Source organism: Motacilla alba, chromosome 3 (assembly GCF_015832195.1).
Source record: "Motacilla alba alba isolate MOTALB_02 chromosome 3, Motacilla_alba_V1.0_pri, whole genome shotgun sequence".
Classification (NCBI taxonomy): Eukaryota; Metazoa; Chordata; class Aves; order Passeriformes; family Motacillidae; genus Motacilla; species Motacilla alba.
Window position 1 is genome coordinate 74,766,481 of NC_052018.1, and position 17,681 is coordinate 74,784,161.

At 44.4% G+C, this 17,681-nt stretch overlaps 1 protein-coding gene across 2 annotated transcripts; it reads left to right on the forward strand.

Moving 5' to 3' along the window:
- The first annotated feature begins 8,298 nt into the window (after positions 1-8,298).
- Positions 8,299-16,408, forward strand: TBXT (T-box transcription factor T). 2 transcript variants are annotated; one of them, XM_038134069.1, is made up of 8 exons: positions 8,299-8,628; positions 8,751-9,015; positions 9,543-9,677; positions 10,424-10,485; positions 10,583-10,644; positions 11,582-11,758; positions 12,984-13,116; positions 14,394-16,408. In XM_038134069.1, the coding sequence occupies exons 1-8, from the start codon at positions 8,423-8,425 to the stop codon at positions 14,659-14,661; spliced, it is 1,308 nt and encodes a 435-aa protein (XP_037989997.1). In that variant the 5' UTR covers positions 8,299-8,422; the 3' UTR covers positions 14,662-16,408. The 2 variants fall into 2 exon arrangements, with proteins under 2 accessions (XP_037989997.1, XP_037989998.1); XM_038134070.1 differs by having other exon boundaries at positions 12,987-13,116.
- The last annotated feature ends 1,273 nt before the right edge of the window (positions 16,409-17,681 follow it).

A 17,681-nucleotide genomic window follows, 5' to 3' on the forward strand; every position in this document is an offset into this window, starting at 1 on the left:
TGAAAGGAAGACTTTTAATGTGTACACTCTATCAAGTTACATTTCTTTTTCACTGCTACTCAGGGCGCAAATCCAGAAAAATGTAAACATAAATAATAATAAAATAGGGTCAAAAGTCATTACCCAGCCTTCTAAATACAAGAGTTTTCAGCTTCCAGTCGTTGATCTAAGAACAAAAATTCTAAGAACTGGGGACATAGTTATACTTTGTTCAGTTTTATTCATGTGTGGATTACTCATGAAAAATTTCCTATGCTTTCAACAGAAATATTTCTGAGGTAAAATCTGTAGAAACTAGCTGATACCTAAGAACTTTTTTAGCATTAAGAGTTCATTAATAAAATGAGTTTGTGGGTTTTGCAATTTCTTCATTAGAAATGTATACTTGACTAATTTACTTAATATTGTGCCACTGTTGTGCACTGTAATCTTGTATTTCTAGATGTAAAATGTGGCAAAGACTTCTCAATGCATCACAGCAGTTGCTTTTTGAATGGAAATATATTTACTACAAGTGTAGACAACGTGTAGACAACTTAATGTGTGAGACAAGACATCTGCCAAGGATAAAGTCTTGAATTAAATCCTATTTTTATCAAAGCTGTCAATGTGTTATGGCTCAAAGTGTTTTCTTCCTAAAAAAAAAGGTGCCTTGAAGTTATTTTTCTACTTCTTAGATTGACCCTGTCCTTGACATCTGGACAGACAGAAACAGGAAATTAATTCTTGGGGATACATGGCATGTGCCACAAGATTCTTGAAATGAAATGCACCTGAATTTACTGACTTGAACAATATTGAAATCTTCCTTCTGGTTTCTTTAAAAATTTTTTTGCAAAGCCAGCGTTAAATGCAAATAACAAGCTGTCTAAGGATAGAATTGGAGAAGACTTCAATTAGTGGTGTTTTTTACTAGTATAAGGCAATGAATATAACATGATTGAGATTGGTTTTAATTTGTTTTAATTCAGCTTGTTTAAAAAAAAAGCTGAAGAAGGTCACTGAATGTTTGCAACATGTCTGCAAGTTTATTAATGTACTGCATTAGCAGGGATGTAAGTGGAAAGTCCATGATTGAATGGAGATACTCACATTTCTGCAGTGTTCCCAGGGCATTCCTGGCACTGCCTCCTATGGCACAGGCAGTGGTGGTTTTACATGTTGTAAAATGTCCCCACACATTTGTCATTTGCTCCTTATTCATCATCTCTGTTGTACCTGCACGGGGTACTGACAGCACAGATTGCTAGATAAAAAGGTAGGGCTTACATGATTCCTTTTTACTGGTTTGGAGGTTTTTTGTTGTTTGTCCTTTTTTTGTTGTGTGGTTTTGTATTGGGGTGGTTTTTTGGGGGGGTTTTGGGTTTTTTAACAAATTTAATGTGCAAAATGAACCAATGTCTACAGCATAGTGGAACTAAGTGTACTAAAATGAGCACTTTGATATAAACACCAGTGCTCCAGAAACATTAGAAAATCAAACTGAATTTGCATTACCAGACATCAAAGATTGTGAATTTTTGTTTTGACATGTAATTACTCTTCATTATGTATTATTAGCCTATTAGATGCTTGCTTGCAATAAAAATAGTTCTAGAGAAAATAAGGCTGGGATACGAGCAATGAAACTTTCTATGTAATATTTTCACTCTGAAGGTTGCTAAAATGAGATCCTGAAGACTTGCCTGAAGTGGGACAGTGAGTTAGTACAGCCCAGAATCAGCTCTCCTGTCATTAAAACACTTGTGCTGTACATTGTATCAATCATTTTCCCATATCTAAACCTGTTAGGTGGCATAAGGCCAAAAGAAGTGGCCAAGACTCAGTCAAGAGAACCTTGGCTGAATTCAAACCAGGAAACCGTAAGGAACATTTGTGTTCGTCAGAGCTTGATGGGTCTGGTTAACGCAAAAAGGCTGAAGTTGGCAAAACATTCTTCATTCCTCATGGAGCCACAAGCACAGAACCACAGGCATGTCTGTAGGTCCCAGAAGGTGCTCTCCAGGTCTGAGCCCTGTGTGTCAGGCAGAAGCTGGCATCAGTTTTGCCCGTTGTGTCTTTGAGAAGACCAACAGGAGCTTCTTTAAGGAGCTGTGGTGACAGCAGCTTCTGATTTCTCTGCAATTACCACTTTCCAATGAATGTTGCCTCACTTATTTATTCTTTGTCCAGATTTAAATTTGATTTAACTTGTTGTTGGTATGGCTGTCCTGTTCTTCTGCTCTGTGGAGTCCTTCTCCCATGTGTTTTCCCTCTGAACAGACCTGTCCAGCATGGTGTGCAACATGAGTGCTGTGCCCAGAATGGGAAAAAGATTAGCAGGGAAATATGGTGGTGGCTTAATCAATTTGTGAATATTTCACTTCCTTAAAAGTAATAATATGAAAATAGTTAGATGTGGAGAAGACCTTGTTGGTGAAGCGAGTGTGGGTAAGATGAAGAGTTAGGTATAGAGAACAGAGGTATGTCACATACAGCTCGGAAGAAATAAATTAATTGTGTTCAGAGCAGTGTAAAAAAGGGTACAGTGGAAGGACATAGAAAGTGGCTCAGTTGATATAAGAGCATGCTACATGTGAGTTCAAGAAGACTTAACTCAGTTAAGTTTTGTCCTTTCCTCTGAATCTGCTGCACCAACGTGATGAAAACAGCATCATTTATACAAAACTGTTGTTGTCAGTCAGTGGAAGTTATCTCAAATGAGATAAAGAAAACAGTTTTCTATCTGAGAGCTTCCTTGCTGATGAGAGGCAAAGAATTTTTTTCCAGTAACCCCTCACTGCTGAAGCTGTCCAAATTCTTTTAGTTCATAAGGATGAGGGAGTTACCCAGAGCAAGAAATTGGGAAATAATCTTGGCTGTAAAGAGTTCAGGAAGGGCTGTAAGCTTCAAGGCCACATTCAAGCCAATTACTAATTCCAAAGCATGAGATAATCTAGATTTAGACAAAATTGAGAGATGAATACTACAAATCTTATCCTTACTTATAAAATACAAAATAGTGCTCATTAACATTGTGTATTTGCCTTTCATGGGGACTAGTGAGGAAAAGGAAAAAAAACCCACTTTACAGTAAAGGAGCAGGAAAAAATCCTCACAAAACAATGGAAAAGAGATTGATTTGGTTTTTAAAATTCTCAGTTACAGATTAGCAGTTGTATCTCTTTATGTTGAGATATTAAGATTGTCTAGCCATGAAGCACCCAGTTTGTTTTGAGCCTTACAGTAATCTTCATGAAGTGTTCAAAGTAGAGGAAAAATTATAGATTTACAAATTCCTCAAATCTTTTTATTGATATTAAAAGAAATGTGAAAGAAAGTTTGATTCTTGGCACTGCATATTTTTATAAATAGAGGCATATGCTTAGGGAAAAGATGAATATTTCCAGTCTGTTTTGGTCATTAATGCCAGCAAATCTGAGGACTTTTGTCCTTAAGACCTGAACACTAGCTTTTTAACCTCCTCCAGCATATCTCAGCAAGGAAAGCTGAATTTACATTCGTGACCTTGGGGAACTATATGGATTGAAGTATAAGAAAAGGTGTTGTTTAGGGTAGGGTCTCCCAACAGGACTCCTGCTAGGACAGTTATGATAACACTAGTACTTTCTGTCCTCAGATTTCTAGGGTCCCTTTTTGAAGCAGAATATGTCTTCAGTGTGGGTTTGGGGGTTTGTTGTGTTGGGGGTTTTTTTGTTTGTTTGCATGTTTGGGTTTTTTGCTGTTGTTGTTTTGGTTTGTTTGTTTGCTTGCTTGCTTGCTTTTTGGGGTTTTTTTTTGTTGTTTTCGTTTTTGCTTGGTTGGAATTTTTTAAATTTACCCTTTAGGCAGGATAATGCAGTATCTATTATTCTACTACTCTCTGTATCCCCTGCAGTCCCTGTCGTGCCTGTTCCTCTTTGCAGCTTTCAATGAAACGGCCTGTTAGGAGTGGTGGGTGGCTTTTGTTTGTGTCATCTCCTTGTTCCCACTAGTTGATACAGGAAAACTCGGTTTAAATAGCTCTAGTCATCTAAACAATATTGCTAAGATACTGAAAAAGGTATTCTAGGTCAAGATATTCTACTCCCACGTTTGCTGATTTCACCTTTCTTTGGGCCAGACACCCTCTGAAGGACTTTCCTGGGAGTTCCAGTTTATTTTGTTGGTTTTCCCCGTTGGTGCTGTCTAGTGCAACAGGCGCTGAAGCCGCTGGAAGTTTGGTCATTGACTTTCATGAGGGAAACCTCAGGATCTGAGCATTTGAGCTGGAGAGGGCACTTAGCAGTACTCAAGCAGAGATCTGACTAAGTCAACGGGAGTTTTGCCACCTTCCAAAAATGCAGGATGGCACTCTGCCTTTGCCTTGCCCTCCCAAATGCTGAAGGGGGAAAGCAAAACAAACCAACATCAACATGCTGTGCTCTGCTCAGACTGCTTGAAAAAGAAAATGTTTCTCAAAAACTTGTTTGCATCGAAACCTGTGGAGAAAATAAGTTCTGTTAAATACTAAAAAGTGGAGATCCTGAAACATACTTATCCCAGGGTCTTAATACCCACATTAATAGGGACAAAACTGCTATGTTTTCACAGGCTATCCTGTCCTATATAAGTATATCTTAGCAAGCTGGAGTTACAAAGCAATGTGTTCTTATTAGGAGCTCTTCCAACACAATTTTAGGTTTTGTGTAAATCTTATCTATAGGAAAAATTATATGCCAGGTTAAACAAGATCCAGAACCTGCCTAGAAAAATGGCATTTAAATGCACATCAATACCTCAATAGTAGTATCAGTAGGACATTCCTCCCCAGTGTCCAGGAAAAAGCAGCTGACAAGTAGCACTGTACATCTCGGTTACCCATATATAATGATGAATGTTCATTTTTCTTAATGGGAAAAAGGGGGGAAAAAACCCAGGTGGTGGGAAGGCAGGTGTTTGCTCTTCAGCGAATTAGAAGTGGGAAGTTTTGACCTTTGGAAGGTGGGTTTCATCCCCGGGCTCAATGGGTACTGGTCCCACCCGGTGCTGCTGCGGGAAGTGGATGCGGGGGGTGTCAAGGAGGGACACGGATCTGGCACCAAATGTGGCGCTAATCGCGCGTGTCCAACCCCAAAACTGCAAGCTGAAAGATATTTAAACAAATAGCTCCAATACTTAAACACACTCTGGCATTTTCGCACGGCATCCTCAGGCGGTTAAAGCTGCAGAGGGGCAGCTGGTACCCTGGGACCGCAGGGACGGGCTGGTTCCCGCTGGGAAGGTGTCTGGGGATTCGCCGTGTCCCGGGGAATAAGGTAGGGAATGACGGACAAGCCTTCTGAACACGAAGTAACAGCTGGAGGCTACTAATCTTCCCATGCAGGAGGGAAAGTATTGCTATAAATCGGGAATCTTTATAGCTGTTCGGCTGGAGGAAGTTTTTTGGCTGTAAACTGTCATGCACTGCAGCTCCCGCTGAAAAGATTGTGGAAGTGGGGAGTCCTCTCTCCTGAGAACCAAAGTGCAATTAAGATCAGAAAGAGGGGGGAGGAAATAAAATAAAGACGACGGGAATCCAAGCTGAGGGAAAACTCCATGGTTTGGGTCTCTTGGTTCTTTTGGAGCGGTTGTTAGGTTGTTTTTATTTTTATGGTTTTTTATGGCATTACAGAGATGACACATAACTCCTGGAAAATTTTTTTTAATAGTCATTTCAAAATTGAAAACTGGAAAGACTTTTTTTTTAAAAAGACTAGCTAAATTGGAGAGCATACATTCTGGGATGTATGGGATGAACTGCTCACTCATTTGCTAAGTATTAAGTAAAATGTGATAGCTATCAAATCAAGGTGAACTTCAACTCTCCTCTCTCTGCCTAAAGAGAGCGATCAGTGCAAAAAATATTAACCATATAGGTAAGTGTCTGCTGCCGAAGGGCTTCTCATTCATTGAGTGTATGTATATATAGAGGGATTGGTCCTTCCTTGAAGCATCCATCTGGAAGAATTAAATGGTGTTTTAAAAGCTCAGGTCACAGAAATACAATTCTAGATCGTCTTTCATTATTTGATTTATACAGTTTCAGAACAGTTCGTATTCCACCAAAACCGCTCCGTCGGTTTCAATTCCGGCTGTTCCTGCTGCTTTCGGCTCTTCAACACGTTCATTGTCAGGGGGCGTCGAGCTGAGGAAAAGCTGAGGCAAGACAGGACCCACCACCACTACCCCCACCACCTCCACTGCTCTTGTCCCCTTTCCCCTCCCCCCTTCCCCGCGGACCGTACCCTAAAAGTGACGCGACTTCTGCAAGGGCTGAAAAGTCCCGTCTCTCCCTGTCACCTGCAGGGAGCGGGGAGCAGTCTGTGCGAGTCCTTCTTCGGGGCTAGCCTCTCCTGGCACTCGGCTTTTTCAGGACTGAGATGTTCGAAATGTCGCCTTGAAAGCACAAACCCAAAGCTGGGGCTGCCAGCCCACCCGAGGGCCAGCGGGCCATGCTCATGCGGGGTTTGAGCGTTCGTGGGTTTTGCCAGGTCGTGGTTGCTTGTTTAGACCGGAGCACCTTCAGTGAAATAAACACCTGATAGCGAAAAGATCATCTCCCACTATGGCTAGCAGAGACCAAGTATCGACTTAGTAAACTTTGCCCGTAATTTCTTTGCAAATGCTGCTTTCCCCTTCCGAAGAGGACAAAAAGCAGGCAGTAGGTGCTCAGGCAGAAAGAGCTTTAAGAAACTTAAAAGCAAGAATTAATCTGAAGGGATAACATTTTTTTCTCCTGTTTCTGCACAGTGGTTGAAGAGAGGTGGCTCAAGGAATTCGGCTTGTCAGATTGAAGGGGAATAAAAGCTCTGCGGAGTTGAGTAAGTGAGTGATGGTGCTGTGTAATGAAAATACAGCCCTAAGACGAAGTTACTAAACCAAAAAGGACTGAGACACCGTCTGCATCCCGCCAAAGGGACCTTCAGCGTACCTCTTCCCCTGGCAGCCCTGACTTCCAGTTCCTTCTGCTGCCATGCAGTTTGACAGTGTATTCCGGGCACCTTCTCCTAAAATTTGAAAAATCCCGGCAGCGATGGTGCGCGGTGTTTGGAGAAGAGGAGATGCCTGTTTTAAAAACAACTCTGATTTTTACACCGCTCCGCTTCTTTTTCCCTCTCCTTTGCTCCCGTTTAAAGAACTTGTTATTGTTTAAAGAGACCCCATTGAACTATTTCCTGCTCATTGTCACCTCTCTCCCCCTCGCCCTCTATCCAGGGATTCTCACGGAAAGGTAATAAACTTCCCTCACACCACAGACCGTCGCAGCTCCGGAGAATGCAAACTATTACAACACCGGCCGGCGGGAGTGCTTCAGAGCACCTCTCTTTTCCCTCGTCCCGGCCCTTGTTTTTTTGTCAAATAACTTTAAAATAAATTCATCCCGTTGCAAAGTTTCACCCACGAGTTTCTCCCCTCTTGCCCGCAGGAACTCGCGGGAGTTTCTCCTTCCTACACGAAACACAGCCTTCAACTATCGGTCTGTTTTTCAGAAGTATGTTTTTATTTAGGTGGGATGGCGGGTGGCTATCGATCTGATTTTCAGATTTTTAAAAAATTACTTAGGCGGGACGGCTCGAAACCATCGCCGTCGAGCATCTCGGCTGCGAAGGCACTGCCTGTGCTGCTGCAGAGAGGCAAACTCTGCCACTTTTCCCATGGGCGGGCTCACGGGCTCGCTAAAAGCGGGGAGCGCCCGTGCAGTGCCAGGTTTGTGCAGCCGCTGTAGAGCGCGGTTCCAGATCCCTAGCTGATTTTTCCCGCAAGGTTTGTCGCTGCCAGCTGCACCCTTCCCTGCAGCAGAAGTTTCCGCCGAGGGGGCAGGGACAGGTGCGGGGGAAAGCGGCGTGCGGGGCGGCGTGCTGCTGCTGTCAGCTTGCGGCCGCCTGGAGAAGAGGACTTCCCGTTTTTTCCCCTAAATATGAATCCGCGGCGGGAGCGCCTCCCGTCCAGGACTGCGCGCCTGGAAGCGGACCGGGGGTCTCGCAGCGCCGGGAGGCGGGAGGGTGCCGCGCTGGCCGGTTGTGAGGCTGTTGCCGAGATGGGCCATTTCCTCCGCGGCTGCCGGAGCCCCGGCCCCGGCGGCTTTGATAGAGGTGCAAACATTTGGGGGCAGATTTACATAAAATAGCCGCGTTTAATCCCGCGGGCCGCAATTAACATCACAGGCTCCCGCGGGCCCCGTTCTGATATGGCCGCGGGCGGCCAATGGGCAGCGCCGCCCGCGCCCATCAAAGGCGCCGCCCGCCAATCAGCGCGGCCCCCCCGCCGGCGCGCTGATGTCACCGGGGGGGCGTTTATGGCGGGCTATAACAGCGGCCCGGCCGCTGAGGGCGCGGGGAGGCGGCCCGGGCCCGGCCCGGCTCGGTTTGGTGCGGCCGTGCCAGCGAGCGGCCCCGCGGGCGGGCGCGGGGTTGGGGCCGGGATGAGCTCCCCCGGCGCGGAGGGCGCGGGCAAGCCCCCGCAGTACCGCGTGGACCACCTGCTGAGCGCCGTGGAGAGCGAGCTGCAGGCGGGCAGCGAGAAGGGGGACCCCACGGAGCGGGAGCTGCGCGTCGCGCTGGAGGACAGCGACCTGTGGCTGCGCTTCAAGGAGCTCACCAACGAGATGATCGTCACCAAGAACGGCAGGTAGGGAGGGGTCCCGCCACCCAGGCTGCCTACCGACCCCGCTGCCGGGGGGCGAGGGGGTCCCGGGGCCGGGGGTCGCGGCTTCCCGCCGCCGTGCCTCGCGCCTCCGTGTCGCCCCGCAGGAGGATGTTCCCGGTGCTGAAGGTGAGCGTGTCGGGGCTGGACCCCAACGCCATGTACTCCTTCCTGCTGGACTTCGTGGCGGCCGACGGGCACCGCTGGAAGTACGTGAACGGGGAGTGGGTGCCCGGCGGGAAGCCGGAGCCGCAGGCGCCCAGCTGCGTCTACATCCACCCCGACTCGCCCAACTTCGGCGCCCACTGGATGAAGGCGCCCGTCTCCTTCAGCAAAGTCAAACTCACCAACAAGCTCAACGGCGGCGGGCAGGTAAACGCCGGCACCGGGACCTGTCGGTCAGCCCTGCGGGCTCGCTCTCTCCTTACTGCTCGTTTCCATACTTTCCTTACCAAACGCGCTGGGATGGGTCGCCCTTCTTTCTCCCTGTCCCCGCAGTTCATTCATTCAGGAGGGCTGTTCGCTCCACCGAGGATGGGAGCTTTGATGTTTCATCGCGTTCTCTTTTTTGGAAATCTCTTTTTGGTCTGAGTATCTGCTAGTGTCAGTGGTGTGGTAGATGAATCTTTCTAAGGCTGATTTATCATCGATGCATTTATGACTCTTCGAGTGCTTTGTGCTTTGTCAGGTAACAGGGATGAGGATAACTTGTGCAGGAAGTTGTGTCTGTCCTCGTTGTGCTTTTCCTTCTCTCACAGCTTCAGTTTTAGGCTTTTTTTGTACTTAATGCTTTTACCACTTCGGAGGGAAAGATGGATACTTTAAAACCTGGGAGCCCTTTGTGCCTGGCAGCATCTGCCACTACTCCGTCACTGCTCACCTGCTCTGTTTGTTCACAGATCATGTTGAACTCCCTGCACAAGTATGAGCCACGGATTCACATCGTGCGAGTGGGTGGCCCGCAGCGGATGATCACCAGCCATTCCTTCCCAGAAACCCAGTTTATAGCTGTGACAGCCTACCAGAACGAGGAGGTATGCACAGCAGGGAAGACAGGATGCCACTACTGGGAGGTTTCGAGTAGCAAAGCGTGCGTGTTACAGAGCAAAATAATGGATCTCCTTTTGCGTTTTTCAGTTCTTCCTATGCTTTCTTTGAAGTTAAATATAAAAGATAAAAATTAATGCATGTAAAAGCCCTATGAATTAATTATAGAACAAAGTTTTGAGCATTGTTTGTCTCAATATGTACTGCAGATTCGTTATGGGGAGTAATTTTTAAAAGACTCTGTGGGGGCAAACAACTATGGTAGAAAAAACAGCTATCATTTTGAGCTACACAGTGAAATGACTGAGGGCACCATTTTTGGAGTGGCCCTTTTTCTGTTAGCCCAAATGCATGTGTGTGTTGCATGAAGTTGTAATTATCAGATTTTCTGAGATTTCTTTGATGTCCAATCTGCTCTGGCTTGAAATGTGAAGATTTTTATAGCTGTTTAGTTTACTACCTTTCTTAGGTGTTTCCTTAGATGATCAATGAACTCAGGCTATTCAGTGTTTCAAAATTTGGCGGAGAGACTAACTCCTAGTGCTTTGATAATACTTCAGGCCTTAAGGAGCTGTTTAATTTGTGCCCACAGTTGCTTTTATGGGCCTACTTTTAGGTCTTCAAAAATCTGTGATTTTACCAACTTCAGTGGATAGTCCTAGTTCAAATCCTAATATCAGTGTGATGATGGATGGTGATACATGTGAATAAAGATATTTGTTGTTGTTTTTAGATCACAGCTTTAAAAATTAAATACAATCCGTTTGCCAAGGCGTTTCTTGATGCAAAAGAAAGGTGAGAGCTCTTAACTTAATTCTAAAATGCAGATTTTTAAGATAGATAGCTTTTTGAAGACAAATTCTTGACTAATACAACCTGGTTTCTTTTATAGAAGTGATCACAAAGACATGATGGAGGAAGTGGGGGACAACCAGCAGTCTGGATATTCACAGTGTATGTTTCCTTTCGTTATGCATCATGAGCATGACTTTGGTTTCTTCCATCTACTCTGTGTGAAGTTTAGCTAAACTTTGAGACCAGTGCTTGATAGCTGGCTCATTAGCTTATAGAGAGAGCAATGTTACCAGTTTCTGTGGTTGTGGTTCATGCATGTTGATGTTTGTATAAACACTCTAATCTCTGTGTGTGGTTAGGATTTATTGCATTCAAAACCATTTAATAAACTCCTGCAGAATTGCCTTTATATCCAAAAAGACATCTGCCTTTCTGTACAAGGACAGCAATATTCACATGGATGTGGAGACCAAAAGTTTATTTCATAAAATTTATTGAGACAGTACTCATGTTTTAAGTACCATAAGAAAATTATGGGCATTTGCTTGAAGAAGTTATTTCAGGTGATTGAAAAGCATTCATGTTTTAATGATTTCTGTTTTAATAGATTGACAACAAAATGCAGCCTAAAAAGGATGGGGGAGTTGATTTGCAGCAGGAATTATTTTGTTTCAGAGAAAATACTTAATTTTTAAGAGGAGTTCTTAGCAGTCTGAGAAACTTCAGAGCTTAGCTACAGATTGAGACCCCCAAAGAGCAATTTAAAACTGAATACTATGCTAACAATTACTGAGCATGCACTACCTACACATGGGAGGGTTTAACAATTTCCATGTTTCCTTAATGTGGTTGTAATTAAATGGTAATTTAAAAAGCAAGTTAACTTGACATGAGACTTTTTCCAAGCTGCTTTCTAATTTCCCTTCATAAGAGCATTTATCCAAGTTGCAAAGATCCAGATTTTTCAGCTATGTTGAAACTCCGTTTCCTTTCCTGAGCGCGCGTTTCCTCGCCGTTCAGTTATTTGTCTTGTTGCTGTGATTCTCTGCTTGGCTGCACTGCACACCCCTCTCACAGACCTCTTGCTCCCCCTCAGTAGGTAGCTGGCTCATTCCTGGCAGTGGGGCTCTGTGCCCCCCTGCCAATCCTCACGCGCAGTTCGGCGCCCCGCTGTCGCTGTCCCCTGCCCACAGCTGTGACAGGTACTCGTCGCTGAGGAGCCACCGGCCCGCGCCCTACGCCAGCCCCTACACGCACAGGAACAGCCCGCCAAGTAAGCCCCAGGCTGCAGCTCTGGGAAAAGGGGGGCCCTGCTGAGCTGAGTGCGTGTTCCCAGTGCCTGCAGAACTCAGGGCCTGATTTTGTTAATTTATCTCAACTGGGGCTGTAGTTAGTGTCTGTCTGTGAACCTCCCACCAGTGCATAGATAGGAACAATAAGGAACTGAGTAAACTGCAGAGCTTTTAAAAAGGGTGTGCTCAGAAGTAGCCAAATATCTTAAGACTTAGCATCTCGGGCACCGGGTACTTGAGGGTGAAAAGGGGACTTTTAACTTTTAACAGTGGGGTTTTTTTTGTTTCTTTCTTTCCTTTTTTTTATTTTTAATTTCTTCTGGCAAAGAAGAATGATTAACAATTTTAGCTTTCAGGCAGTATAAATATTGACGGTTCCCATTTAAAAAATACTTATTATTTTGAATTAAGAATTAATACATGGGCTTTTAGATGAAGCCTGACCAATCTTGTATGTAGCTTTGTAGTTCATTTTGAAGAGGAAAACTAGTTTTCTGTGAACTTTTCTTGCATCTTGGAAATGCAAGATGCAAGACGTAAAAAGGGATAAAAGAACAAAACCTCTCAGGTGTTCTTTCTTGTCCTCAGCAAAAAACGTCCTTCCCTTAGCTAGCTATCACAGCAGCTTCTTTCTGACCATGGGTGGCTGTGTGGGATTCCCTTTATAGCTTCCTAGTGCCTCTGCTGTGTGAGCCAGCCAGTTTGGGTCACAAGCTAAGTAGTCTAAGCCACAGTCCAGTCACTCCTGATGGTGCCTAAGGCAGATTTCAAGGTGGCTCAGAGCTGGGATGTATGATCCAGTAACAGCCTTGTTACCCAGCTTTGCCGGACTGTTATGGCCCGCATAGGTGATGGAGATGGTGACAATGTAAATAAAGAGCCCTCCTTTTCCCACTGACTGTGTAAAATGGCATGTGTTGGATTAGCAGCTGGCTTGCAGTCAGCCTTTTGGCCATAGGTCCTTCACAGAAATAAGATTGTGCAGTTATGAGTGGAGCAAAACAACACGTCAGGGCAATGCCAATAAAGGTGTGAGCTTGACATAGCTGGTTACTGGCTTTGGGTTTTTTTGTGTGTAATTTTGTTTTATTTTTTTTTCCAAGGTAGTTGTGGGGAAGGGTGGTTTAAACCTCTGCATTGCATTTAAATACAAGATTGGTATTTGGCCTGATTCTGGTGTTTATAAGTGATTGTGTGTTTTCTCAGCAGCCTATGCTGACAACTCCTCTGCCTGCCTATCCATGCTGCAGTCCCATGACAACTGGTCTTCTCTGGGGGTTACTACACACACAGCCATGCTGCCCATGGGTCACAGCACTGGCACAGCTACCAGCTCCAGGTAGGAGTCAAGCCCTCAAATCCCTATATTGGTACTTTCTAGAAAGAAAAGGCTGAAAGAGGAGGTAAAGAGTCACCAGGTTATTAGAAGTCATTTTGGCCATTGGTATGAAACATTAGTACTCTGTGGGGCACTGAGAAGGACTGTCCACAAGGAAAACAGGTTGCAGAAACAGATTTTTTTTTATGTTTTGGTTCTGGAAATGTAGATACCTGTGACAGCAATATTTGATAAATTAAGGATTGCAAATTACTTAAACAAACATAGATTGAATTTGAGGATGCTCTCTTAAGTTTCATCTCTGTTATGTATAATGGTGTTTAAAATTTTTTTTCTTTATCCCTTCCATTTTGGCTGGTCACAGTTTTCCCAGCCATCTCCATAAACCTTTATTCTGCTACAAATGATGGAGCAGTGAGCTGTAGTGTGGAGAAGGAGCACATGGTTGGGGCAGTAATTCTTTACTTAAGCATTGCCACACTAACCAGCATAGCATGGGATTGTGCATGTGGTGAAAGTCTTTGATATTTTGTGATGATTAAAAAAAGACTCTTTTCTCCTCTTTGTACTTATTAAACTTAATTAAACTTTTGAATCCTTTAGCAAAAATTCAGCTTGCATTTAGTCCCTTAGAGCTGAGCTTGAAAATTCAAGGAGATGCAGAAGAGGTGATAAAATGTTTGCTATGAACTACAGAGGGACAAGATTTGGACATCTCTTTTAGCAATTCAGACCTACCATTCTGTTTGTGGAAAGCATTTTTGCATTAAACCATGCACATGGACTATTAACTGTTAATCGGGATATGTTCTACTACCCAGTATGAGTTAACTGTATTGCTGAACATATATTTTAGTCCTGAACACAGATTAATGGAGTTAAAAGGTCCTTCTATCACTTTCTGTGTCTGATCTCCAGGATGCATATTTAGGAAGTTGCAAAGTTCCTGGAGTTTCAATTTCTGCACTGAGTTGTTCAGGAGATAAAACCAGTAGAACTGGAAGTGTGAAACCTCAAGGGAGGCGTTTTTGCCACCCTTTAAGTCTAACCCCCTATCTGTTGGAAAATAGGGAAGTTCAGTTTATTTGGGGGGGTGCCATGAACACAAATTCTGCTTGGGGGTCCTTCCTGCCTTGCAGTGGCTGGGACCTGCCTAGAGAGTGTCACTGTTTGCAGCAAAAGGACCTGGCCTGGGGGCTGTGTTGTGAGCTGAGGAGCTGCCAGCAGGCACTAGAGTCACTAATAACTGGTTTTACCTGTGCCTTTCCCTCTTCCAGTCAGTACCCCAACCTGTGGTCTGTGAGTAACAGCACCATCACACCAGTGTCCCAGCCGAGCGGGATGTCCAACGGGCTGAGCTCCCAGTTCCTGCGTGGCTCTCCGGGACACTACTCAGCTCTGCCCCACCCAGTGACAGCAGCCTCCTCTGCCTCACCCCTGTACGACGGCACGGCGCCCGCGGACCTGCCCGATAGCCAGTATGACACCTCTGCACATGCCAGGCTGGCACCCACATGGACACCTGTCACCTCCCCTTCCATGTAAACACAGGCCTCTTCCTCTGAGACACTTTTAGCTACAGAATTACTTTAGATGCTTAATCCTCAAGGAGGAGAAGGAGGAGACGTGAAGGAAACTGCAACCAAAAAGCATCTGTACTGCTCTGCATAGAGCATCCACATTATACCTCTTACAGTGAATGGTGCATCACTGACTTCATGTAGAGTTTACAAACCCTGGTGAGTGTGCAATTCTGAGAGCAGATTCACTGCTTTTAATATTTTTTTTCTTTTTTAAAGTTTGATAGACCTAAGTTTTAAGATTTTTACTTGGATTCCAAATTTCTCGGTCCTCTGATATATTTAGACCTGAAATTTGGCATCATTCTTGAGTAAGTTACTCCTAACTGTTTTTCAGTTAGTTTTTTTAAATGGCAAATTAGCTATAGTCATGAGAAGATTTTTATTAACCATCTAGTTAGAAGCATTCTGAAATATGCACAAATGTAGCTGCGGAGTGAAGTTTTTGGAAAATCATGTGCACTAACACGTATTTGCTTCACAAATACGTTGTGTTCTTAACTGTATGCTTATTTCATTGCTGCTGAATTAATGTCGAGACAATCTTTGAGAACTGTGTTCTTCCCAATAAAAACAGTATTAATGTTTGGTCTAAAAAGTTTTACCCAAAAGACTTCTTTTGGAGGTAAGTTTTGCTGTTTGATCATATATTTGATCATATATTCAGGTACCCACCAGCTTAGCTAAACATCTCATTTTCAAACAGTGCCTAATTAGAAGCCCTATCCAAAACCTTCTTGAACCATTGGAAATACATCACTTAACAGGTGTTTTTTTTTTTTTATTTTGCATTTTGGCTCAGGCCTTAGAAAGAATTCAACCCCTTGGGGAATCATTCTAATTTATTTTATTTCAATCTTGTACTCTGATCTGTATTTATTACTTGGTAAGTTACAACTTTATCTTCTACATGTTAAGATATGTAAATAATCCCTCAACCTACAGTGTACTCTTTTAAGACAATCATATGTGGGATATGTCACCCCATGGCACACGGAACAGCATGGATGTAAGTAGTCAACTTACTGGAAGAGGGAGATCTGTAGCTGCCAAGGTTTTTGCACAAAAGTGCCGATGTACTAAACTTCAAAACACACCGACTGCTTGACATGCTGAAAGGAACAGGTCTTGATAAAGTATTTGCTTTATCACTGATACAAAGTAATGTGATCCAAATTCATGATGCTGGCTAACCCAAAATGTTGGCTGAAGGTGTGCCCTTACACGTGTCTCTGTTTCCCACTGAATCTGGCAAATACATATCCTGAGGAAAGTGAGTTCTTTTGCATAAGCCATAATAAATAACTTGTATAATGAAGTGCCTAATATAGCAAAGCAAATTCTGTATCAGGGAATTCCTTAAACAGATCATTGATGTGTGCTTATGTGCTACAGTGGCAGCTTTAAGATGAAAAAGCAAGTATTTGCCACCATTTTGGTCTGTTTGGTACCCTTTGGGCAGGTTCCTGCACCTAGGAAAGTCTTGGCAGGGCTTGTTCCCTGCAGAGGCAAGTCTCCCAGAGGTACTCCAGCAGGAGACAGCACCAAAAGTGGATGGCTGCACGGCCACATCCTCTGTCAATATGTAAATAGTGATCTAAGTGCTCCTATTTTATTGTGAAGGTAAATTGTGTAAATGATGTAAGTGCATTATTGTTTAGACTGTTTTGTAGAAATTAGCAGCATCTTTCATTGTAAGGTTTTATACTCGTATTTCGGATGTATAATTTAAGTTAAGGAAAAAAAAAAGTAAAGATTCTTAAGAAAAACTCCATGCTTGATTTTCAGTTTGTGGGGGTGGTGGGAAGGCTGAAACAAATGCACATCAGCCATATTGAACCTACGGTGTGCTGACCTTCCACTCAGCGGTTTCATAAATGATTCCTGCTGCACGTCAGCTTCTGTCTGTGGGCGAAAGTTCAAACAGTTCTCATCCACTGCTTTCTCCACCCCGTGTGTTTCTCCCTTGTTTTGGGAAATCCTTGACTGACGGTATTCAGAGGTGGTTGCTGCATTCGGTGCTGGGTGAAAGCTCTTTTCCCACAGTGACCAGTTTCTAGCTGGGGCTGGATGCAAGGCTGGCACCTGCTGTGTTAGACCTCGAGAACCAGATTCTCAAGTGTGTTTCTGAGTCCCTGCCCCCAGTCATAAATGCCAAGCTGCTGCCTGGTCCTTTCAGCTACTTCAGGGGTCTGTTACCAGCTGATCAGCACTGCCCTGGCTCTGTGTGCAGCTGAGCATGCACATGCCACTTCTGAGAGCTGACTTGGGGAGGAGCTAGCTTTATCCCTTGCCCCAGAGCTGTGCCCTCAAAGCAGGCATGTCAGGGGACTCTTCCTGACTGATGATCAATCTGCCATAGTGATCTTAAAGGTCATTTCCAAGCGAAATGATTCTGAGTCCAACCCTTAACCCAACACAGCAAAGTCCACCACTCTGCCATGCCTCTAAGTATCACATGTCTTTTCAACACCTCCAGGGATGGTGACTCCACCATTTCCCTGGGCAGCCTGTGCAGTGAAGGGGACCCATAAGGCAGGAGAGAGGTGCTGGGGCCTGTCCCTGGCCATGGCCCTGGGCAGGCAGCCCACTGTGGATCTCTTTCCCCCACAGAGGCTTGGGTGGAGGACAGCCCACAGCTGCTGCCCAGCACAGGGCTCAGTGGTTTCTCTGGTTCTTGCAGACCTTGTACTGCAGAAATGATTCCATGTCCATGTGGACAAAAATAGTTGAGACTACTTATTACAGGAATGAGCTATGGCTCTGAACTAAGCTGCCTGCAGCTAAAGCCTCTGGGCTGTGAAATAGAAGAGCTCAGCCTTGCTTAATGCTAGTATCAGATGGATCTTACCTAGTTGGCTTTTTCTGGTGTGGGATTTTTTTTTGCCCTCCCCTACTTTCAAATTAAAGGAACCAAAACCTTTCACTGAGTGCAATTTTTAAGTCACTTTAAAGCAGGTGGGACATTTCAATATCTATGTACTT

Coding starts and splice junctions, on each gene's coding strand:
- TBXT (XM_038134069.1), top strand. CDS start 8,423: ATGAGCTCCCCCGGCGCGGAGGGCGCGGGCAAGCCCCCGCAGTACCGC. Junction 9,678..10,423: donor CAGCCTACCAGAACGAGGAG/GTATGCACAGCA, acceptor TGTTGTTTTTAG/ATCACAGCTTTAAAAATTAA. Junction 11,759..12,983: donor GCACAGGAACAGCCCGCCAA/GTAAGCCCCAGG, acceptor GTGTTTTCTCAG/CAGCCTATGCTGACAACTCC.